At 46.9% G+C, this 25351-nt stretch overlaps 1 protein-coding gene across 1 annotated transcript in view; it reads right to left on the minus strand.

The window, feature by feature from the left end:
* PRICKLE2 (prickle planar cell polarity protein 2) overlaps positions 1-25012 on the minus strand; it is a 104522-nt gene extending 79510 nt beyond the window's left edge. The window contains exons 1-2 of the mRNA XM_034065983.1: positions 24893-25012; positions 24530-24615 (exon numbers count right to left, since the gene is read on the minus strand). Of these exons, the coding sequence (XP_033921874.1) occupies positions 24530-24615; positions 24893-24934 (128 nt within the window). The 5' untranslated portion in view covers positions 24935-25012. The remainder of the gene's footprint in view (positions 1-24529; positions 24616-24892) is intronic.
* Positions 25013-25351: the final 339 nt, after the last annotated feature.

Below are 25351 nucleotides of genomic sequence, written 5' to 3' on the forward strand. Positions count from 1 at the left end.
CATAAAGCTCCTGTCGTCCCCACCATCCCCACCACAAGGCTGTGTGTGTGCAGATGGGAACGCTTCTCTTGGCTGTCCCCACCAGTACTGGCTCCGGATGCAGTGCCAGTGGAAAAAAGCCTAAAGGACCCAGCCTGCCCATCATTCTCACCATTCAAATGCTGGGCCATGTCACACTGGAGAACAGGGTCAGATGCTCCTAGTGCCTTCATCCAGCCCTGGCTGCATGACAGCCTGTTTCACGCACCTAGCTCTGCCTTGCTCTCTCATAACCACGTCTATCAAGGATTTTAGGAGATGCAGGAGCTCTACAGATACTCTCAGAGCAGCCCCATACCATGCTCCCAGTGCACCAGCTCACCCCATGGTCCATCTATGCCACAGGCAGGATAGGACATGCACCCTTGCAGCAGCACAGCCCATTGACCCTACTGGAGATATCCCACTGGCACCAGTGGGAATGGGACCACATCCTAACACAAGGGATGCAGGTGGGAGCTGCTCAGTGGGGATGGTTTAGATAAACATCATACAAAATAGCTGAATCCCAATTCCTCTGCAGAAATGCATCTGCTTGTATTTACCACCCACATACTATTTTATTAAGATATAATCTCAAACAAGAATTGTTGCCATTGCTAAAGTTTATTTTAACATATGGCTCTAACTGTGCCTAAGAAAAACATGTAAAATAAATTTCAATGTGCTATTCTTGCCTATTGGCTTTTATAATTTTTTTAAATGCACGATATATATTTACACATTCCAAACGTGAGGGGGGGTACATGTAAGTTAAAAAGTTATATCAGTCACATGGTGACTGTGAAGTGTAAAAAGCACTGTGGTTCCTTTGTGTCAGTCCACAACCATGAGTGCTGTTTTAATTTTCAATAGGCAAAAGGTAATTTGTGGTTTCATAAATTCTGTTCAAGACATTGTAATTCCTACCTGGTCACAGCTGTCAGACATGGATATGCTATCCCCTGGTGATGGAGTTTTAAAACCAGAGATGGATGTAAAAATACTGAGGTATTTAAAACGCAGGAACATTCTTTCAGTCCACAAAGAGCACAGCTGAAGTCCTGGCAGGGGTTAGCTGCTTTTGCTACAGTTCAACCAGCTACCTAAACACACACTTAATATCAAGCACAGGAGCAGACTCTGCTGTCTTTGATATACCACCCATGTACACATCTTTAAGCACTTGATTTGCATCATGATCACGGGTATCACACCATAACTGGAAACCGCCTGCAGAACAAGCATCCCCAGGGTGTCCAGTTCCCTCATCCTACTGGCACACACACAGGATGTGGGCACTCATCCTGCTCCTACAAATGGGAACACAATTTGCTTCCCAAATTTTTCCCCCAGGCCTTAGATGTATGGCTGATGGCTCTGTTCACCCCTGCAAAAGTGAAATGCAATGACACATCAGAATGATAACCCTTGGACTGGCACAGAGTGGCATTCCCACATGGAAGCAGCCCCTCTGCCCAGGTTGTTCAGAACTGCTTGTTCCAGTGGAGGAGTATCCTGATGAGGGACTGGTGTGTCCCACCCAGCAAGAAGGATGCTTATACCTCAGTGGGATGCAGCCCATGGGAAGATGCCAGTGAACAGCCCAGGCTTTCCCTGGGCTGCACTGCTGTGATCCCCCAACCCTTCACAGCTTGGTTTCTCATCCATACAATGCAAACACTGATGCAACCAAGGTTAGCTATCATAGAATCATTTAGGTTGGAAAAGACCCTTAAGGTCATCAAGTCCAACCATAAACCCAGTGAGTCTTGCTCTGTTCATGAAGCCATACAACAAGAACACGCCAGCCATTTCCAGGTGGAAAATGAACTCCCAACTCATGAGCAAGAACATCCAGAGCTGGAAAAAGCTCATGTCACAAACATGGATGAAGTTACACCAAAACACCCTTTCAACAGTCCCTGCTTTTCAAGCTTAGAGGGACACAGCTCTAAATGTATTTATCCTGATGTGAAAGAGGAACCTAACTGGATATATTCTAAAGTATCAGCTTTGTTTCTTCACCAATAAAGCAGAAAGCCACTCTCCCACATGTTTATTTTAAATAGGGATTTAGCAAGTATTAAATGCTCTCCTGTTAACTACGGTTCCAGACCAGGATTTAAGTATCTCTGTTACAAGACAAATTTGAGCTTTAAAACACAGTAAGCACATTCTAAAAATGGAATAAAATAATCAATTCCATGTGCAAATCTCTGTCCCCCTCCCTGGTAACCCTCCTGACCCAAATACAACGGATGCTCTGACCTGCATGGGATGGTTCCCTTGCCTTGCTTAAAGAAAAAGAACCCAGAAAGCCAAGGCAGAAAATACTCCCAAATATTTGCAGTTTTCAGCTGATTTCCCTCAAAGGACAGCATGAGGAGGAGGATGAACCCTGAGACCACTTGCAAAGGCCACTTTGCAAAGACACAGCATTCTTTATACAGTATTTATATATCTATCCGCATCCTGTTTTGATGTAAACCATAAAGCTGCTTCACCACTGTCTGCTAAAGGAGCAAATTCCAGCAGATCTGGCAGAGCACTTAAACCACTGCTTAACTTCCAGCCCAGCAGTTGCTCAATGGGGCTATTCATGGGCCCTGCGTAGACTTTAGTCCTTCCCGCACCAAGTGGAGCTGAGCTCCTTTTGTGGCTGCAATTTGGAGTTCCCAGCAGGAGATATTTTCACCTCTGCCCTCTGGCTTTATCTCCTCTCTTCATGCTTCACGTGATGCAACGGCAGGGGGAAAAAAGGGGAAATCATACAGAATGCAATGACTTTCATTTGTTTTCAGTGTTGTTGGCCTGAAGGCAGCACAAGTAATGGGCAGCAAAGGGTGGTATTGCTGATCCCAGCCTGGCTCACCATTACAGACACAGTAGTACCAGCATTCTGTTTATTCCTGAGACACCATTCAGGCAGAAGACACTCAAGATTAACCTTACGTCAGGTGTGGGGTTATCATTTTATGATAGGTGTGTCTTTTTTGTCTGTTTTTTACAGAAGAAAAAGAAGAATTATATCTTTCTACATCCAGTGAATCAAACTCCTTATAATTAGGGCTGCTGGTTTCCATGGTAACAAGGATCCAACTCTGTTTTATGTGAAATAAGAAAGAAAGAATAGCTCCACTCCAGCTGTTGGTGTGGTCTGGGCACTGCAAGCCAGAGACAGGATGGTGCTGATGGTGCTGCAGACGTGGTGGAGCTTGGGGCAGATCCATTCTGCTCCCAGTGCCACTGCACCAAAGGAGGGATGCACACTGCAATACTGCATCTCCATCTGGCCAAAGTGATGGATGTGGCCAAAAGGCAGATGGGAACTTCTCCAGTCTCCCCACTGGCACCCATGTCCCCTTGTCCTGGGACACACCACCACCATCACCATCACTCTTTCTGCAAGAGCAGCATTGCCCACACCCTTTCCCAAGGGTTACAGCCTCCTCTATGATGACTTCACCTCTAATAACAACTTCCAGGGCCCCACGGGCTACAGAGGAAAATAAACTCAAGTTATTTTTTCCCTTTTACAGAGCTCTTTCTTATTTTAAGCATTTGCTGTGGGTGTAAAAGAGAGAAAAAAGACACACCTATGGTAGCTGGAATAAAGCACTGTGGGTATGATGTGATTCTGGCAAGCACTAAAGTGAATCACAGGAGTATCTGTGCTGACTTTTTAAAGCAGCAATTTGCCTGGGCCAGGCTTCTGTAACAGATGTTGCTGTTTATATAGATGTTTTTGTGTTGCTTTTTCAAATACATGAGAAGACAAACAAATGCCAGCAATATAATAATCCCCATCATCATGCCAACACTGCTCTGCATGTACAGGTCTGTAACACGGAAGATGAACACAGGCAAAAAACCAAATGCACAATGAATGCCTGCTGGTGTGGAGAGGCAGGGCTTAGCAGCATCACTGCCCATCTGCCAATATGCAGGTCCCCACAGACCACAGTCTGGGGAAAAGAAGGAGGATTTTACCAAAAGTGGGTGATAAGACACCATGCAGACACATTTTTAGTGCCACACCATGTGCAGTCTGCCATGAACTCCACATGCAACAGGAAATCAATGTCGGCATCAACTGTCTCCATCAGCTGGTAACGACGTTGCCTGAGCCCGATTTGATTTCTCAAATCAATAGTGAGTGCTTAAGGAGGTTGTTGGCTGGAAAAGGGTTTGTGTGCAGATTTCCATGGGGAAAAATGGGGCATTTTCTATTATAATTTCAACACTGACATTTTGAACAAACAAGCCCTTTTCTTCTGCCCTCTTTTCTCGGAGACACTGTGACATGCAAATGAGATGCAGGGCCCAAGGTTTCCCTGGGTGGACGTGGGGGAAAGCAGCATCTCCTGCAGAGCTGCTCTGTGTCCCCAGGAACCCAGTCCCTTGCAGAGAAACTGAGGAGAAGAATAAAAACAGAAGCTAATTACACACTCCTGAACCAAGACCTGGGCACCCGGAAAGCCAAGAAGACTAAAAGCCCACAGGTCACTTCTAGAAACATGGACCTGGTTATTTTCTAGGTGGCTTTTCCATCTCCTCCTGCATCTGGGAACCCAGGCCAATGCCTGTCTACATGGCAGCTCATGGGACACTGGCTGATGGGACAGCCCCTCTCACCCACAGCTAGACTTTGTGCACCCCGCATAGTCTGGAGGAACCTCCTGGCCTCCATTTGTCACCAAAGTTTTGGAAGTTATTTCCAATCAAAGCACCACAGACTCATGCAGTCCTCTTTATATCGTACTCCAGGGCCAGAGTTATTCATACAGTCAAAAAGGCTGGTTACATTCACAAATTATCTATGCTAACAAATGACTCAGGAAAGAAACAAAAATGTTAGGAACAGGGGTGTTCACTTCTGCTGAAGAATGCCTGTGATTTTTAAATCTTTTCCAAGAAAACATTTTTTACTTTACCTTCAACTAAAAAACCTTTTCCTTATCCCTAAGGAATCTTAATTACAGATAAACTCAGAGAACCAGTTTGGCTGTAGCAAATCTGCTATCGCTACTATACTATAAGTCAAAATGGAAACAGACAGGACTTGATTGAGCTTCCACATGCTGCTTTGAGGAGAACCTTGGCCATCATTGTGGCCCCAGTGCTGGCACACACTCCTCAGTCTTCCAATCTGCAGGCTGAGGATGGTGTGACCTTGCTGAAGGAAGATAACCTGGTTCAGAGCAATCCAAGGTGGTCTCTCGTGCAGGGGCACTGACCCGGTACAAATGATACTGCAGATGCAGAAAGATGCCTGGGGACACCAAATACCTAGAAATCACACCTGGCTTATAACGTGTATAACTTTGGGTGTGAGGGAACTCCAGAGAGACATTCACATTATTCCCGTCTTCCCAGCACTACTGCAAACTGTCCTGTTTACCTGACTCACCTCCTCTGTGCTGTGTTGCAGGAACCAGAGCACCTCATAAACCACCAAATTAATGTCTGCTTGTCTGTGTTTTATTTAGTTGAAAGAACAGAAATGCTGCATTTGAGGAGTCATCCCTTTTGCTTCCAGACACTCATCAGACCTGTTTTTTTCCCCCCACAAGCTTTAGCAGATTATGAGCACTAAGGAAGCTTTACCAAGGAAGTTTTTCAACCCAAGTCTAACATTAAATACAGCTCAAGGTCATGGGACACTCAAACTCAGCAGGGACATAACGTGGCACGAGGCATTTGTGAAATTCACTTTGGAAATGCACAGAGGTGCTCACAGAGGTATCTAACCCGATCAAAGCGACTTGTATTTTTCATGAGTGAGCAATTCACTTTACCAGGAAAGAGACAAATTTAATTTTCAATCTGATCTCCAACAAAGCAATATTTTCTCGTTGCTATGACACCTGAAAGGAAAACCTCTTGCCTCGGTGACAGCCAGCTAACGGCACTGCCGCACGTCCCCCAGCAGCTGTAACTTGGGGAGGGAACGCAGCCACGTGCATCATTTTTGGCTCATGGTGTCCTTGATTTGATGGGGACTTTTAACAGGATGTGCTGAAGCCAAGGACTAGAAAACCTCTTTGGAGAGGTTGAGGGAAAAACATGGGAGCCTCCTAATGCCTGTGGGACCAGGGACCCACCAAAGCCCTGCAAATACATACAGGGACCCCCTGGGTTTCACGTCAAGCCCTGGGGATCAGCTGCCCTGCACCATAACCCAAGCTGCACCTCTAATCCAAGATGCGTAACACTCGAAGGGGAGAAAAAGACATCTGCTGACCATCAGTAGATATGGAAAGAATCCAACAAGAGAAAAGGCTTAAATACATAACCATTTCTTTTCCTTACACCCCTCCTCCATGGCTACCAGCCTTGCAGTGCTGAAGAAGTGCCCTGATGAATAAATATCTCCTTTCCCTTAGCAACAGTTAGCAACAGAGTCAAGTTTTTTCCCTCCTTGCTCAAATGAAACACATCCCAAGCTAACACAAATGATTTAAACGGCAATAAATATAGGATGTGGGTGTAAGCAAAAATCGCTGAAACGCAAATCACACTTTTTAGCCTGGGTTATTTTAAAGCCCGAGCAGGTCTGCCAATGACCTGTAGAAAGAGGGCTAGAGGGGAAAGGAGAACTGCAGGAAGATTCTGAAGCAGGACAGAGAGATACTGCCCATTCCTCCTGAGCAAAGTGCAGGAACAGTGATGATATCCCAATGTTTGCCTTCAGCCTTTGGTACAACTTGAGTTTCTGCAGCAGATTGCCCTGTCTGCAAACTGCAAAGGTCACATCTAGTGAAAAATCTGTTAAATGCATAACCCCAGTGCACAGCAAACGTATTCTTTTCACGGCTCTATTCCTTTAACAGTTCATTTAAGACGTCTGCCTTGCCTTTTTCCATTTGGTGTTGGGAAAATGTTTTCTTTCACCTGGCATAGAGCCCGATTCAACAGAAAGAGAGAGATCTCCCTGTTTCCATGGGGCCCTGCAGTATAAGACACAGGATTAATTCTACCCTTAAGCTGGACACCCTTTGGCTCTGTCACTGGGTATTTTGTCCACTTCCCTTTTGCTCAAGCTCTTTTCCTCCACTTTCATTTAGAGAATGAGTTGATCTTTTGCTGGTTTGCTGATGGTACCACCAAGGGTGATCCCCCAGCACCATGTCTGCTTCTCCAAGCATTGTCATCAACACCACCAGCCCTTCCCCATCCCACCTCTCCAAGCCTCGGTCCCAAAGAACACAAACCTCTGCTGCCACCATCCCAGCAAAGCACTGTGAGATGCAGGTCCAGTTGGGCTCTTTGGTGATACCTCACTGCTCTTCCTCCACCAAGAGAAATATTCCCAGTGTCAATGAATCATAGGATGGTTTGGGTTGGAAGGGACCTTAAAGCTCATCCAGTTCCAACCCCGTGCCACAGGCAGGGACAACTTCCACTAGAGCAGGTTGCTCCAAGGCCTGTCCAACCCAGACTCGAACACTGCCAGGGATGGGGCAGCCACAATTTCCATACCAATCACAATACTTTAAACAAGCAAGACCAGAAAAGGCAGCCTGGTTCCTACCCAAATCCAAACAAAGCCTAATATCACTAACTGCAAAACAAAACCATGGTGAGGTTCTGCTGATAATGCGTTGCTAGAGGGCATACAGAGGGCTCGGTGGTTCAAGGGGGGAAACCAGCTCTTCAGAATGCCTAGGGATACAGGGACAACAGTGAGGAGATGGTGATGGAGCCAGGCAGCTCCAGCATGCCCAGATTTTATTTCTCTGGAGACCCCAAGAGCTAACAGCATTTGGTTCCTGCTGTCCGAGGCTTTCAGGATAAAAGGTTGTTTCACTTTTATTCATTTCATTTTTGAAATTGAAGCTGGAGCAGGCAGAAGGCAGCTCCACAGCGGAGGAAGCCCAGCTCCTCACTGACACTGTGTAACACCACATCCCCTTCTTCACCCTGTTCTCTTCCAATAATAGAAACCTATCAGGTGCTTTTCTCTAAATAGCTTCCAAGAAGGAGAAGTCCTCTACCTGATGATGAGCCTAGGGCTGATTCCCATCTCTTCCATCATCAGGACAAGATCTCACACTGTAATGCATGTCACAAGGCCATGCTGCATGGATTTGTAGCTAAAATGACTCGGTAGAATGATGCCAGCTGTGCTGGCTGAGAATTGGGCTGCTTCATGTTTATCTTTAACATGTAGATATTTAAATCCCTAAGCTTGAAGTAAAATAATTTAGAAGCTCCAGCTATAAAAGATCTGCTCCCAAATCCTCATTGCTTTTCAATCCTAGTCTCCAACACATTATATTCTTTCTGCATTTAATGTGCCCTTAAGGTGGGGATTAGGTAGGCATTTGATTATGTCTTTTATGTTTATAGCAATTCATTTCCAAACCTTTACAAACTTTAATTAAATGCTACATTTTCACTGCCTCATCCTGAATTGAGAGAGAAAAATCTGTCCTCAAACAAAATTTACATTTCTAAAGCGCTTTTTTTTTTCCTGTGCAAGCACCTTGGGGCTACTGTATAAAATCATTCTGAGCTGCCTTAAGATGTATCAGTGCAGACATCAAAGCAGCTCTAATACTGAGCCTCATGCAGCCCTGCAGACAGCTGAGATCACTACATTTGCAAGCAAGAAATAAAACAGCTCCTGCCAAAGCCAACCATTGATCCCTTCTAAAGGTGGCCATGGAGAAAGTGAGATCGGCAGCTGAGCTCCAAGGTGAAGGCTGGTTTCTACTGGAAGAAAGCTCATAGGAAGGGCCTCAGTAGCCACAAGCATGACACTTCATCCAGCCCCACAGCATCATTACCCACGAGAGCAGACACCATCACATTCCCATGTAGCCAAAGGGATGCTGAGCATCCCAAGTGAGGAGCGGAGGTCAGCACATCCAGCTTCCCTGAGCTGGCAATGATCAAGCCATCTTCAAAGGTAACCCCCCCCCCCCCCCTTAACCATAAAGATTTCCAGTCACTGGGAAATGTAATGCCATTGCTTTAAAACTTGGACCCTCCTCTTAGAGTCAGTAGCAGTCAGGGTCACCCCATCCCTGGCTCTGTGAAAGGCCACACACCAACATGCATCCTTTCTGTGATCATTTTGTTGAGGGGACAGTACAAAATGTATCTTCCTTCAGTATTCAGGAGCTGAGAGACTGGATTTAGAGCCAATTTTTAATTACAGGTTGAAAATCAGGAATTTGATCCACTTTTAAAGTCTGGGTGCAGCAGAAACCATCCTCAGAACTGTCAGCTCAAAAAAAGACACGGATTTCATAAGATTAGCTGAGCTCTGCAGCTTTGCCCTTTGGGGCCAAGATAGAAGAATGATATCAAATTTTTATCAGCTAAGAAATTCAAGCCTAGCTTGAACACCACCACATCTCTGCAGTCCATCAGAACAAATCCAAACTGCACATGGAGAATACTAAAGAGATTTAGTTCAAAATCTCGGAGGTTGGGCAGCATCAAGGTCAAAGCTGCACATACTCCTGTGCACAGATACACAAAATGTTGACTCAGTAGCAAAATACCTGTTTTCTGCTTTTGTGCAACTCCCTGCCCGTGCATTCAACGATATGAAGGGGTTCAGCCTCCAAGGATGCGGTGCCTCCCCATCCTACAGGCTTCACGGCAGCACAGGGAGATGTGCAGCTATGGATGGTGCATAAAACCCACTCAAGCTTGCATGGCACCCAAGCTCATGTGCCCACTTAAGTGAGTCCTTTAAACAGCTTGGGAGGGGGGATTTAAATCATTGGTCAGCCTTGTGCTTGCCCTCTGTGCTTGGCTGAAATGTCACTTGTGGGGTTAGAAATACCGGGTGTGCACGCACCATCCCGCTACTGCAAATTCAAACATTGCTCATATTCAAACGGCTTAACTTTTCCTGGATCACACAAAGGCATTTCCCAGCGAGAACCACAGTCAGGCGAAATTCTGGCCTCCTAGCTGCAGTTGTTGCCATCACAGAGCATTAAGAACACGTAAAGCTGTATTTTTACCTTGCCTAAAACATCCTGCACAAAGGCCAGACGGCTTTTATTCGACGGCTGTCATCAAAGGTCTTGCACTGAGCATTGCTTTCCAGTTCCCTCGGAAATTCATGGCATGTCTCCCAGTAACTTCCCCAGGGCCAGGATAGAGCTTGGAAGAGCTCAGGCCAAAAAGAAAGTTTAGATAGTCACTGTGTGTGCTTGCAGCAAGTGGCTGGAGTAGAAGCCCAGTGTTTAACAGCACCAGCAGCCCTGCAAAGTTTTACAAGACACAACCCTCACATTAGAGGATCCATTTTCTTTCTTTATAAAATATACTGGGCCTTTCCACAAGCTCCTTTTATTGGTCCATTTGGCTACTTGCTCCTTTTACGAACTACTTAAGTTCCTGGATCATCTGGAAAAGCCCACAAGGACATGAACCACGATGTGCTAGCCATTGGTAACAACCTTCTGTGCTACCACAGCTTGGGCACCCTGCATGACAGCATGGAAGAGAAAAGCCAGCAGGCAGGGCAGCTGGATTTCATCACCTGAAAGGAAGTACACAGCATCTTTTTAACCACTTACTGCCTATAAGGTTTTGGAGGTGCAAAGTTGATAGAAATATCCCAAGCCCAGGTGCCTTTCACCTCAGCCCCAAATCCATTTGGCAGCAAACAAGCAGTTAAGAGTGGAAAATATTTTTACCAGCCTCCTAAATCTCTTCCGTAGGGGTCCTTTAATGGCTACAGTTAAAGAACAGTCTTGCATGGAGGTCCACATGCTAACATAACAACATATTTTAACTGTGTATTTAAGTAGTTTCATTTCTATTGACATTGGCTAAGGTGAGTCCTAAGGCTCACCAGCCTCTAGCAGAAGGCTGGGCTGCCCACGAGCGCAGCCTTTTGAGTTACACATTGCCAAATCTCTTGTAATGATGACAAGCTCCTGCAAAACATCTCATAACCATTATTTCCCAAGGAGACGGGTGCCTGAGGCACTTGGTGTGCTCAGTCTGGTACTTTGTGGCATGGTCAGCACTGAAAAAAAGGCCAATAAAGCCTTACAAGAGAAGAAAAGCCAAGCAGCAGGAGCAGAAACGTGTCTGGCTCCTGCCCAAAAACCTGGAGCCAGTGGGGCAGAACCAGGATCCTGCAGTGGTATCTTGCTTTCCGTCCCAATCCCAAAGCTGCAAGAGGTCATCCCCAGTAGCATCTTCCCAGTACCTCCTAGCTCAACAGCCCAGGCAGGAGCACCTGGTAGTGGCAGGACCAGGCTGCTCTTATAGCTCCAAAACAGGCCATGAGGAATCATTGTAATGGGACAAATCCTTCCCAGAGCCCAGCTCCAGAAAAGCAATTATCCAGGCACATCAAGACAACAGCATTTCTATCCCAGTGAAGTGTTTAGCAGCACACCAGCTAGCCTCTAGCCTTGAAATTACTCATGTATTTCATGTCTTAGCTGTCCCACGCTCTTGTGAAATAACAAGGCAAGGGTGAATGCTGCTTGCCACAATCCCATGTAACAAGGAGCTCTGCTGCCCTCCCAAATAGCAGGGCCTATTTAAGAAAAAGCCTTACTACTGTAATCTTGGATTACTCCCTACCACCCAAATCCATTTCATTTTAATTAGTGCCCATTATTATAAAGCCCCTCCAACATTTCCATATTTCTCTGATCATTACAGTCCACAAATATTCAGCAGCAAAATCCACCCAGCTGTGTATTTTGCATAAACTGGTTATCTTGAACCACATGCCCTCTCACTCTTCTTACCACCCCCATATTTTACACAACAGTGTTGACACTTTCAGCCTCTTGCAGGAACACTGCTTTGAGAGATTTAGATTAAGTCCAATCCAAGCAGCTCAATGGGGGAGACAAGAGGAAATCCAAATTCCTCTTGAATTAATGACTGAAGTATGAAAATTCAGCATGGTACCTTATGGTTTCACCAGGAAAACAGCACAAAATCCAGCTGCCCTAAGTCTTTTAACAGCACCACAGTGACGCCAAAAGCTGAGCGCTTAAAAAAACACAAGGTGCATGGAGAGTTCAATGAGAAACACATCTCAGTAGTGTCTGTGCAGTTATCTAGAGGAGGGGAGAAAGAAAGAAAAAAATAAGTCTATTTCTATTACTAAACTCTTACTACACAAGAAGAGACTCCAGCTGTAATGACTGTCTTTGGATAATTAAGGACATCTCTGTACCTACAGGAATGGGTCCCTCATTAGCAAACAAGTGTTTCATCTTCCAAGTAATGATGCTGCAGGCAGCACACAGCCCTGCTTCCTTGCCCCTGGGGCCAGGGCTGCTTCCTGCTCCAGCCACCAAACTCAGTATTTTAAGTGTCCTTAAACAGCAGATAACTTCTAGAGGGAGGGTAAGAACCAACCCGCAGACTTTCACAAGAACCCTGCAATTCCACCAGATTGGTTCTGCCAGGAACCAGACCACAGCACTTCAAACTCCAGCACAGAATCCCCCAGCCCCCAGATGTGCTGCTGCTTTCCTAGGAGGAACAACTCATAATTTCTCACACCCCAAATTTATCCATCTTTCAAGATAGTTCTTGCCTTGGGATAGTTCCCCATGTCATGTCTCCAGATTCTGTCTTTGCAAGGAAGATGAAGCCTGCAACCATTCACTAGCTGGGGCCTCTTTGTTTTCCCCTCTCAGCATGCCTCAATCCCCTCTGAAGCTTAACGTAACACCAGGCTGAGCATTAATCAACACAACATGCGCTCCATCCAACTTCAGCAACCACTACAAATATTATATTTTATATTATGTGCTGGGATTATTTTTATATATATGCCACCCTGTGTCTTTTTATAGACACACACACATATATAAGCAAATATACACACACAGTGTTTTATTTCTGCAAAATTAAAGCGCAGTGATTTTTTTCCTCCCTTCAGACAGCCCCAAGCAGCAGTGATGCCGAGTGCCCTCTGCTGTACACAGAGACAAATGCTTCTTTGTTTAAAAAAATTATTAATTTTTTATTTAATACTTCTAACTTTACTTCAGACAAAATATTTATTCAACTTCTATTTGATCACTTGGAGTGCGATGTGCAGGGCTAATGCCACCAGATTTCTCCTGTCAGACTGAAAGATTCCTATCTCCTACAGGCTGCGGCAGCAGAAAGTAAATAGTCTGGGCTGGAACTGCACAGGGCACAGTGTGAAAATGTTTTATTTATACGTTTCAAAATAGCAAAGGGAAATCAGAACAAACAATATAGCTTTATTATGCAGGCATTTATCAGATAGCCTTCACACTTCAGCACATCGCTCCTCTATTAGAGGTACAAGCTGAAACTGTCACGTGGCAACATAAAATCATTTTTCTTTTGTAAAGCAGCATTGTTCCTGCTACTGGAAGGAAAGATAATATTAAAACATATTCAAATGTATGTATTTGAAACTGCTACATCTTGTAATAAATTATGCACTCGATATTGAAAATCCAAGCTACGCTGCACAATCCCGACTTAAGAATATTAACTTTTATTGTCTTCTCACGTCCCAGCTCTTCTCAAATCTGACATTTAAAGGGGCTGCATTTCCAGCACATGGTCTTTATGGCACCAAACACAGGCTTAATACGGCATGGGCACAGCTCCATCATGAGCATTTCCATTTGTTTGGCAGGCAAGAAGAAGGGAATACAGGAATCAGCCTTGTCCCTGCCCCACTGCCACTTCTTCAAATGCTGCATCATCTTAAGCAAAAGTCTGACCTCTGTAGGGTTGTGGGTTTGCCAGGGATCAAATAATCTGCAAAGAGCCAGGGCAGGTTACAAGATAACAAACCCATCAGCATCCCTGCAAAGAGGTCCACATCCATCCAAGGCAGATGGGTCAAAGACCATCCAGGTCTTCCCACAAGGGCCAGTCCCTGACACGACAACCTGGAGAGGATGAAGCAGCACCATGCAGTATGCAAACATGGAATCATAGAACAGTTAGGGCTGGAAAGGACCTTAAGATCATCCAGTTCCAACCCCCCTGCCATGGGCAGGGACACCTCACACTCAACTGTGCCTCCCCAAGGCTTTGTCCAACCTGGCCTTGAACACCACCAGGGATGGAGCATTCACAACTTCCCTGGGCAACCCATTCCAGTGCCTCACCACCCTCACAGTAAAGAATTTCTTCCTTATATCCAGTCTAAACTTCCCCTGTTTTAACCTGTTGCCCCTTGTCCTGTCACTACAGTCCCTAATGAATAGTCCATTCCCAGCATCCCTATAACCCCCCTTCAGATACTGTTATTGGCATCATGATGTATTTCCCCCCCCCTCTGCCTCTTGCAGGAGATGTCTTTTTTTAACCTGTCTCTGTGCAACACCTTGGCTCTGCAAGAAGGGCCCATCTGCTCTGCAAAGCTGTGGGCATCTCCACACTGCCCTGGGAGAGAGGCCCTGGGGCCAGAGCACCCATGGGTGCAGTCTTCTGTGATGCTTAAGCCCCAGGTGCTTCCACACAGCCACCCTGTCCTGTTGGTGGATGAGCTGGTTGCCAACCAGTGCAGCCACACCAGCACAACTGGTTCCACATCCCTTCCAGTGACTCACTTCAAAACCTCTTGATTTCCAGCATTTGTATTCATTTCACAGCTTGGATTTCCTAGAGGAGGCAATACCCAGGAAAACAAGCCTCCTCTTATGCCCTCCTGTAAATGTGCTCACATGAAGCTGACCAAAAATATCCCAGTCTATTTTTCTAAATGAAATCTTTTACCAGCACTTTTTCCTCAACAAAATGTTGGGGGTTTTTTATAACTTTTCATCTTGCTTTTCTCAGGGATTCTTGTCCTAGATTCCCCATCTTGGTTGAAGGCCAAGCATCATGAGCTGAGCCAGAGGGAATATAAAAGCATCTTTCTGAGACACTATAGAAAGGAAGAAGAATTGGACCCTGGGAGCCAATTCACTTTCATGGCTTGGGTATTTAAGGATCAAACATGCATTTGTGAGCTGACACAAGGTAAAAAGGTAGTTTTGAGACTTTAAAGCGTCTAAAGAAGCCTCTGAAAGCATCCTTTTACCAACTAGAGTGCAAGAGAAATCCAGGAGCTGTGATGCACGCTGGAGGACGGCTGCTGAGCCCCTGGGGACAGCCTGTGATGGGGACAGCCGGGCTCACCCACCACTCCTGGTGTCACCACAGCACAGAGCACTGGTCACCACTGCTCACTGGCAAAGCAAACAGCCAAAGGCAAGGAAACAGTAACCACCTGAGACACACTAGGGAGGTTTCCTATGGTTACTGCTGCCATGGAAATACTTTTTTGTTAGCTTGATTTAAATAATATCCGGCTCCTTGGCTGCAGGCGGCTTCCTGCAAGCTTGGGTTGGGTCCTTAGACCTGCACCCTGCTATCAGGGTGCGACCGCATCAAGCACCGGCTGCCTATAAGAATCTCAAACTCAAACTGGGGGTTTCCTCCCAGCTCTCCCAGCCCATGGCTTGGCTTCAAGGAGAAGAGGAGGAGGAAAGTGGAAAGAAGGGGGGGAAATAGACATCTTTTACTAATTGCTCACAGATGTGGCAGCTCCCATTTCAACTGCCAGCAGCTCCTGCTCTTCCTGACTGGCTTTGGAGCAAGAGAAACCCCTCACAGGGAGACAGACTCTCCTCCATCCATCCATCCATCCACAGGCTCTGCACAGGGATTTCAGTAATTATATTTATATACTCCCCTTATCGGAGAAAGCAGCCATTATGTCTGTTATCACCACAGCAGCAGCATCTGCACGACGGCAATTGATAGGGGATGAAATATTTGTTGTGATGGCTGAGTACGAAGTGCCTCCCTCCATGGTAATAATAGTTGTAATACTTAGCTCTCCAAGCTTTAGGCTCTAGCATAAGGCCCTGTGGGGAGCAAAGAGTCACAGGCAGGAAGAAATGGTCCCTCCAGCATCAGAGAGGAACACCCCGAGTTTTGTATTCACCTCTTGGCCCCAGCACTGGTGAACCTCAGAAAGGCTCTGCACCAAGGCCTATGAGGACACAACAGCCCACCAGCAGTCTCTTTACAGCCATGCTCAGGCTTGCCTGAAATAAGTTTTCCTCCCATCAGACAGTTCTGCTAATGTTACAAATTCTTCAGACATTAGATAGTGACCACAGAGATGCTGCGTGCACAGGGAAGAGTCCCCAGCCCGGCTTGGCTGGGAGATTATTCATCAGAGGGGGAAAAAAAAGGCAAATATCCAAATGAGCATCATGAATTGCAAAACCATCTGTCAAAGGTCTCCGCTGATACTATCGGCCAAACTTAAGCTTGCTGATAGACTTACAACCCAGACAATGAAAAGGCAATTGATTATTTGAAGAGTGACTCACTGATGTAATAAGGATGGATTACTGGGCAGGGTGGGGAAATAGTGGGGAGAATGTCTTTGGAAAATAAAAGGCTGCAGATTGACTTTTTAAAGACAAACAGGATGGGAACAAAACCAAAGAAACACTCTTAAAAGCACTGAAGAGACCTCTACAGTGGAGAGCAACAAAGAGGAGAGGCACTCGGGAGTCCTCCAGCTGAGGACTGGGGATACCACCCTTTATCCACCCAGTTTGGCTTTCTTTCCAAATTGGTGGTCAAGAGCTTTTTCTTTCATGCCATCAGTGCTCGTGACAAAGGCCTGTTGCAAACCCTCTATTAAAGGAGCAGGAGTTTTTCCTCCCCATTGAACACACTGCATGCCCTCATTAGTAGGATGCATCCTGCAGGGAGAGCAGACTGTGCACTCCTGTGGAGCCAGCAAGAGGGACCAAGAGGAGTGAGGCTTGTGGCAGGACAGCAAAACTCAGTAAGCAGATGGGGATGCCAAAGGCAAGGAAGACAGCTAAGCCTGGTGTGCCATGGGACCAATGAGATCCTTCACCCCCAACCTCCTCCAGCCTCCTCTCATCAGAGGCTTCAAAAACTGATTACTCTGGGCTCAGGGTGATGCATAAGCTCAGGACTTTACACATCCATCAGCACTGAGCTGTTAAATCAGTTCACCACATTCTACTAAATCACACGCTATGCAGCACCCAAATCCATAACCACAGCCTCCAGCACCAATGGGTACCACTGCAAGCCAACCCATCCCACTTCCAAGCTTTGCAGGTCTGTCATGGGGAATTCCATCCCAAAAGTCTCAGTGAAGAAGCTGTTCTTTGCCAGTGTCCAGCAGCAGAGCTCCATGGCTGAGGCACCGGGAAAGCACTTCCCAGCTACCATTCTATTCTATTCCCAGCTACCATTCTATTCTATTCCCAGCTACCATTCTATTCCCAGCTATCATTCCTCCTCACCAGGTAACATTTTAGTCTTTGCATACTGTAGTTATTTACAGCTGTAGTCATTGTCCCAAAAATTTAGTGCACAACAACCCCACAAACTTTTAAAAAGATTCATTTAGGTGTAAAATGGTGAATTTTTGGCATTTGCCTGCTCTGCCCCCTCCCCCATCAGTGTCATTCACATCACTCCAGAAACAGACTAAACCCCCAAAACCCACAACAGCTTATTAGTGGTTTTTCACCCCATTCACAAAACTAGAATTGTACAAAGCTGCTTCAAAACAGACAGAAAACCTACCCGCACTGCTCTTTCTCTAGGGGAAAGTCTGCTTTCCCAGCTTCTGCCTGCGATGGAGCAGGGCAGAGCCCAGCAGCAGAGCAACCCCGCTTACAGCAGCTGCAGACTAGGGCTCTGTGTTCAGCTGAAATTTAATCAAGAAGCGTCTCAAACTCCTTTGAGTTCTTGCAATACAATCCCGAGTGGCTTGTAAAGGACTTCAAACAGGCTCTGCGGGCTTGCCCGGAAACAAGCACATACCTCACCTGCTCTTTTGTACATCGCATACAAAAAATTAAAGCATTCATTTTAGGCTTTTTGCCAGAGACAGCACTGCCTCCAATATTGTAATGCTCTGTTAATGTGCATATCGTGTCTCCCAGCCAACACAAACAGGATACCTTATCAGTCTCGGCTGTTCTAAGTGCTGTTTCAGCAGCAGGACATGAAGACGTGGAAGAGGCAGGCCAAAAATTGGGTTGGGAGTTCCTTAAATTCAACTGTGTGCTCGACATTTATTAAAACATAAATAGTCCCTGGGCAAGACAAAGCTGATCCTGACACTACAATCACCCAAACTCCAATCCCGCAGGCTTGGCCGCTCCTTGCTAGAGATGCTGTGGGAATGTTGACAGCAGCACAGGCTGTCACTAGTTACCCTGCTTCCTCCTTACTGCCACAGGAGTTGGAAATGCAAAGAAAAAGTAGACCCTGATTTTTCAAACACTTATACAAGTGCTTAATCATGCAGGAGTGAGCAGACAGGTCAGCTGAAGCCACTGATGCCAAGCAAAGTCCATGCCCTGCATCCTCCAGAGCCAAGATTCAGTAGCCACCCAAACTCCCCCGGGCACTGAGGCTGAAGGACACTGACTTTGTCAATGAGTAACCTGAGGGAATGACTTCTCCTTTCTGAGCTGCTTATGACAAACAAAACCTAAACCTAAGCTAACAACACCAACTCTTTTGTGAAAGGCTTGAAAAATCAGCAGACAAGACCACCATTATGTTTTGCATCCCCTACAGAGGGTGAAAGTATCCTTGGATACAGGCGACTCCTTACCACCCCTGGGGACACGAGCAGGTCCCCTGGGGACAGCAGCCTGCTGTCCTTAGGGATTCACCTCTGGAGCAGACCACACCAGCTGAATTTTACCTATTTCAGCAGTTTCCCCACTGCAAAATTAAGAACTAGCTAAAACCTACCAGGCCCAGCACAGATCTCTGCAAAAGCGATGCAACCATGAATCAATTCAAGGTAAGGTATCGCTATTCTCACACCACCAAGGCCTTTCAAATAAACCATGCAGGGCAGTGTGGAATATCTGAACCTTAAAGGAGACAGAGACACAAAGCAAGTTATTCATGAAAGGCAAAAACTAGGAGCGTGTGTGTGAAAGATACATAACCTACAAAAAATGCTGAAAACATATGGAAGCAATAATCTGTACTCTTTTTTTTCGTGTTTTGAAAGTAGAAACAAATGCGTCAGAATTCAGTGTTATTTGTCCACGTGCTTTGTTACAAATATCATTGTTTCTGCCCTCTGGTTAAGGCACTGTGCATCGAACCAGAGACTCAAATGCGCCTGGGATGTGCACTGAGCCCCCTGGAATGTCCCTGTGCTGGCAGGGCCAGCGCCAGGTAATGCAGATCCAGGCTGCAAACACAGGGAGTTTCTCACTGCTCGCCACACATGAACAGATATATCCAGAGCAATGGGCACAGGACAAACATGAAAAGAAAACAAACATCCACTGCCTAACAATGCTTGCCTGCCTGCGTGACTGTTGGCAACTCCCTGCCTACAGTCAACAAGGCAGAGAAAGAAGTAAAGCAACCTACTCACCATCACCCAGCAGCCCCAAACATCTCTGGGTTCTGGTCAACCACCTAATTTACCAAGTCACCATCTCATGACACACATCTGTTTTCTTGTCCATCAGATGCGCCTTGCCCATAGGTTTTTGTGGTGAGTCTCAAGCCGTTGAGTGACCTTGTACCATCTGGGTTCCCCAGGTGGTCCCTCCTAAAAAGCTTGTCCTTGCTAATGGTCCAAGATCCAACAACGCTGAATGAGGTCAAACTTTTGCAGCACTGGCCACAGTACATCATAGCGGGATGCCAAGTTATGGGAACACATAAATGCTCAAAACAGTTGTAGGCACCAAAACTTCACTTGTTAATATGGAGCATTAAGTCAACAGTCACATAAATTTGCCTTGGAAGGTAAGGGCCAGGCACTAAGTGCTGTATAAACACACATCACTGATATTAGGACCATGATGTGTGACAGCAATGCATGAAGAGAAGCAGATCTCTTCCCACCAAAACGTGATTTCAAGGGACAGATTACACGGCATACGCAAGAAAAAAAGAGAGACTCCAAGAAGAGATGTAAAACATCACACACAGAAACTAAAACCCCAGTAAACCAGTCTTTATGTCATGTTTATTACTGTTATTTAAATGCTTCTGCAAACCAGAAGAATAACTATGGCAACAAAGACTTCTCCAAAGGTTTTCAGACACTATTTTTAAAGTTATCTGCTACAGCATCTGAATGCCTTCCCTCTGAAATCAGCCACATGCCACTGCCTCTGCAGGCTTTGCAAACCAGGTGGTACATCCTCCTTCCTCAAACCGGAGCGCAAATACCATCTTGAGATCTAGGTCTCCTCCATCTACAGTTTTAGCTGGTGCTTTTGGATAGAGAACAGGGAACAGCAAGGTCTGTTGAATTGCAAGAGTATCATTCTTTTTTGCATGGCTTTCTCAAGGAGAAAACAAGCCATGCCTCTGTGTGTTAAACACATGCCAATCTCCCAACACGAAGAATCCGCTATTTTAAATACAGTACTAAGGCTGTAATTTTTCTTCGCCCAGAGTAAATCCGAAATTAGTTCTTCACAGTAGGCTTAACAGCAGCAAAAGCCACTCGCTCCCTTCCAGGAGCTGCCAACCATTTGTCACCTTTAAGGTTTGCATATTCACACTAATTGCACCAGGACTAGGTTATAAATTCCCTGCCACCTCCCAGACCACCTCCCTCGAAGGCTTTTCTCTGCAAGACATTATGCAAAAGACACTCTTAATGGCTATTCATTCACCGAACTCCAGTGACAGCTTTATTTAACGCCAAAGCTTGTTAACAAGCTGAATGGCACACAGTTTAATGTAATGCAGATCTGATTAGAAAACAGCAACTGGGCTCCTAAGGAGCTGGAAGATTTTTATTGAATTTGATTTCACTTTTTCCACACAAAAGCCACCTTTCAAGTATTGATCTGTTATTAATGAGGCTTTGGTTATGTACACCCAGTTTCCATCCTTCACACCGCAGCCTACACAGATGAACTTTGCAGTCCTTATGTACTTCACTAACAACCTACCACAAAATAAAGAGATGAGATTAGAGGAAGGAGTCACTTTGCTGTTCAGGCCATGAGAAACTGGGGGTTTATACCGGTTATAGTTCAATAGCCACATCCTTGCAGACTACACACCCAAGGATGGTGGAACTCGGTCTTTTCACTCATTTTCACACATTCAGAAGCCATTTACCTTCTCCTCTTTGGGGCTAAATGATTTTAAACTGAAAATTGAATTTCTGCTTTACTACGGGGGCAGGAGTCAGTGGCACACAGGAGGTACGAGAGCTCCAGCTTAACTGTGCCTGTAACACAGGGTGTTTCCAGTTCCTTGCTTCCACCAAAGTAGTATTAAATATGCCAACACTTTTACAGGATAATTCACTCAAATTTGAGATTATAATTTCAGAGCATAATTAAGAAGACTCAAAAAACAAACTCTAAAACCAGGGACATTTTTAGTCACTTGGCAATACGCTTTCATTATCTTTTTGCACATCACCTACAGCAGAAAGAGAAGTTTTATTCTGAAAACAGGTCTGCAGAACACAATTCATTTTTGAGTGGTTTCCCTGGCTCAGGAAGCATCAGTGTGCTTCCAGGAACGATCAATTCAACCAGTGCTTAAAGTCAGCTCTCAAATCTGAGAAAAGTGGCTTTTAAGGGAACGTATGGGCACAGAAACCTTTGGTATCTAATGAAGCCATTTGCCTGCTTGACAGAGTAACTGCACAGCTCACACCTGAAATCACAGGTAACTATAAACTGCACAGTCCTGCAGAATTATGTACATGACACTGCTATATCAGCAATGGTTTCAGTGCCTGCGAGCTTATAAATCCTTTTTCTTCTCCCTAAAGCATATCACCAGCTCCCATCTTTGAAGCAGAAAGGTTCCATTTACATTTATCAGCAAAACTCTACTATTAAAGGATTATAAAAAGACTTACAGATCCCTAATGGTTAATTGATCAGGGTTTGTGTCCTTAATCTGTGGATCTCCTCATAAACCCTTGTTTTCTTCCAAACCCATTCTGCATGTTAAGGAGCTGGTGAGCACCCCCATTGAGAGCTGGTTATACCACAGAGGGCACAGCCTCCCGAGCACGTTTTCAACCTTCAAAACTACTATTAATAATTGCCCTTCTTATATGTCCCTGGCGTTAATAGACCAGTAGTTAGTAAAAAATGAATGTGCTTCCTCTCATTTGTGTTCTGGCAAATAGGCTGTCTTTATTTAATTGCCTAATTATTCTTATATCAAGGCAATTAAATGTGTGTGTGCAGGAGACCTCCCAGCCTGTCCAGTCCCAGTGTAAGGTAACTTGGTGTAAAGTCTAACTTGGCTCAGTGGGGTGCAAACCTGGAGCACACAAGCTGCAATGCCTCTGGGTGCTGACTCCCACAGGTACCCAATGGGCTCCCATCCTTCTGCTCCAGGGGAGGTAACCCTTCTTTCCTCAGAGAAGGCTGCTCCTAGATTCCGTGCAGTTTTATCCAAAATCATAGAATAGTTAGGGTTGGAAAGGACCTTAAGATCATCCAGTTCCAACCCCCCTGCCATGGGCAGGGACAGCTCACACTAAACCATATCACCCAAGGCTTTGTCAGACCTGGCCCTGAACACCACCAGGGATGGAGCATTCACAACTTCCCTGGGCAACCCATTCCAGTGCCTCACCACCATAACAGTGAAGAATTTCTTCCTTATATCTAATCTAACTTCCATTGTTTAAGTTTTAACCCGCTACCCCTTGTCCTGTCACTACAGTCCCTAATGAACAGTCCATCCCCAGCATCCCTATAGCCTCCCTTCAGATATCAAGGAGGGTTTCTAAGGGTCAGGGGTCCCTCACAGAAAGGTAGCCAGAAGACAGCTACGAGTGGTCCCAACAGGCTGGAGCCTCCTGCTCCACCTCCTCCTGCACTTAGGGCTTTGCAGGATGTGGCCCAGTGTGCCAGTGTGGAGGGCACAACCTGGAAAGAGCCAGGACACCACTCTCACCTGAACCACCCCAAGTAGCTGGGTGCCTCTTCTGCTGAGCCACTTCGCCATTGATGGGATGCAATCAAAATTCACTTCATTCATCAAAAGCCACAGGACAGTTGCACCCTCTGATACAGCGAAACACAAACCACAGCACCTCGTAAGCAGAGGAGAGAGTTTTGGTGACCATGGATTTTCTTACCCTATATTTGAAAGTTCTCCTTGACACTTTTAAGCACTATAAAACTGCTCTGAGACAACTCCAGGTAACCTGGGACAGTTCAGGAAACCATTTATAAGCCCTGGAAAGAAGACAACTCAGGGGTGACCTTATAAATCTATTAACACACTTGTGGCAGGCTCACCCTTGGGAGGGTGTCAGGACACCACAGCTCCCACAGCCCAGGATGAAGGGGACACATTTACACCTTCATCTTCTCAAGGTCTGTATTGGGACACAGTGAACCTGGATGTGCCACCAGCACCTGCAGGGCTGGGGACCACAGTGAAGCTCCACATGCCACAGTGCATCCCTTGGGGCAGATCTCAACACACAGGCCCTGTCCTACCACCCCTCAGAGTAAACACATCAGGAAATGATGATTTGCAAGGCTGAAGCTTAAGATACAACTGAAAGGGAATAAATCAATCCCCATCATTGCCTTGAACCCACGCTTTAATCTGCTAGGATGCAGCTCCGAGAGTAGGGTAGAAGCCTGGAGGAGTACCAAGTACAGCAGATACTGGAGGAAAGGGTATAAATCAGGTTAAAGGGTCACCAAGGGCTCCATGGCCTACTAAGTTTGTGCACCAGCTCCCAGAGCCCACAGCCCAGATTTAACATCACCCTGTCCCAGATCACCCACAAGCAGGAACTCATTTCTAGGCAGCACAACTCAGGGAGGGGAGAAGGGACAGATCTAGCATGAGGTCAGGACTCGCTGTGCCTCATAGGCACTGGCACTGTTGGGCTTGTAAAGAGACAACAGAAACAGACAAGAATTCTTGTTCATCCTACACACCCCTGGTCCATTTCAACAGCTGCATCTCTGCTTGGCATCACAGAGGGGATAAATCCCACCACAGGGAGAGACGAGAGTTCCACGTGCTGATCTGGTGCAAACCATACAGAACCCTTTCAGCCCAAATGCCTCCTTCCCACCCCACCCTGCACAGGTTGTCCCCACCAGGTGCTGGCGGTGTTGGCCCTCAGCATAACCCGGGGCAGCAGGATGAGCCCCTGACCGCAGCGGGGAGCAGACAGGCTGCAAGGTGGTAATTAGCAAACCAGTTACCCCAGTCCTGGTCCGGATCCTGCTGCGCCCCGCACCAGCGGCAGGCACGGGCAGACCTGCATGCTGCATGGCAGGGCTGGCAAACCCACCAACCCAGAGCACCGGCCAGCGTGGGGAACACGATTAAGATTAACACGAGTGCTCCTCAAAGAGCCACATTCACACCTCGGATGCGCACAGAGTTGGGAGCGAGCCACAAATCCCTGCGAAGGGAGAGGCGGAGCGAGATCCATCGGGATCCCGCTGCCCTCTGGGGGGGGAACGGTACGAGGGGACACGGGAGTCTCTCCGGGCCTTACCTCCACTTGTGCAGGGCGAAGCCGGGACACTGGTCCCCACAGGTGTTGCAGGGCTGGCCCCGCTCCGGCTCCCCCGACGCCGTCAGCTGCAACGGACAGAGAAAGTCAGCCCCGGCCCCTCCGCTGCGGGTCGGGGGACACGCACCCGGGAGAAAGGGGATCGATGGGGAAAACGGGTGAGAGAAGGGGCAGGGGAGGGAGCGAGGGGGACGCACCCATCAGAAGGGGGCACTGGAGGGCGGCGAGGAGGGGGATCCACACGCACCACACCGGGGGCGCAGCCCGAGCGGGCGGCGGGACAGATCCACAGGTTGGAGTGGGGCAGGGAGAGGACGCACGCAGAACCCCGCTTCCGGTACTCACCGACCGGCTGGAGAGCCGCTTGCGAGAACCGCGGCCGAACATGGCACCGCCACGCTCCGCGGAGCCGAGCGCAGCCCAACCCAACTGCACGGCAGCGGCCGCCCCGTCCCGTCCCTCCGCCCGCAGCGCTCCCGCCCCTTCACCCGCCCCTCGGCACGGCAGGCACCGCCCCGGGAGGGCCCGGCCGCGCCCCCACCCCCGGCCGGCGGTTCCTGAGTCCCGCTGGAGCTGTCATCGTTCCGCTCCAGAGTTAACGACTCTCCCTTGTCCCGCCGCCCTCGGACAGCTCGTTACGCTCCGGAGCACGGGTGTTAATGAAACAGGGATGAAGAGCGCACGGATGGGTTCTGCAGCGCTGAAGTTACTGCTCTGAGCACGTCAGAAGGGTTTCTTTTGTTATGGGCAAAGGCTGGGAGCAAACAGCCCTGGTTCCTGCTGTGCTTCTGTTCCCTCTCCTCA

The sequence above is a fragment of the Melopsittacus undulatus genome, chromosome 9, assembly GCF_012275295.1.
Source record: "Melopsittacus undulatus isolate bMelUnd1 chromosome 9, bMelUnd1.mat.Z, whole genome shotgun sequence".
Classification (NCBI taxonomy): Eukaryota; Metazoa; Chordata; class Aves; order Psittaciformes; family Psittaculidae; genus Melopsittacus; species Melopsittacus undulatus.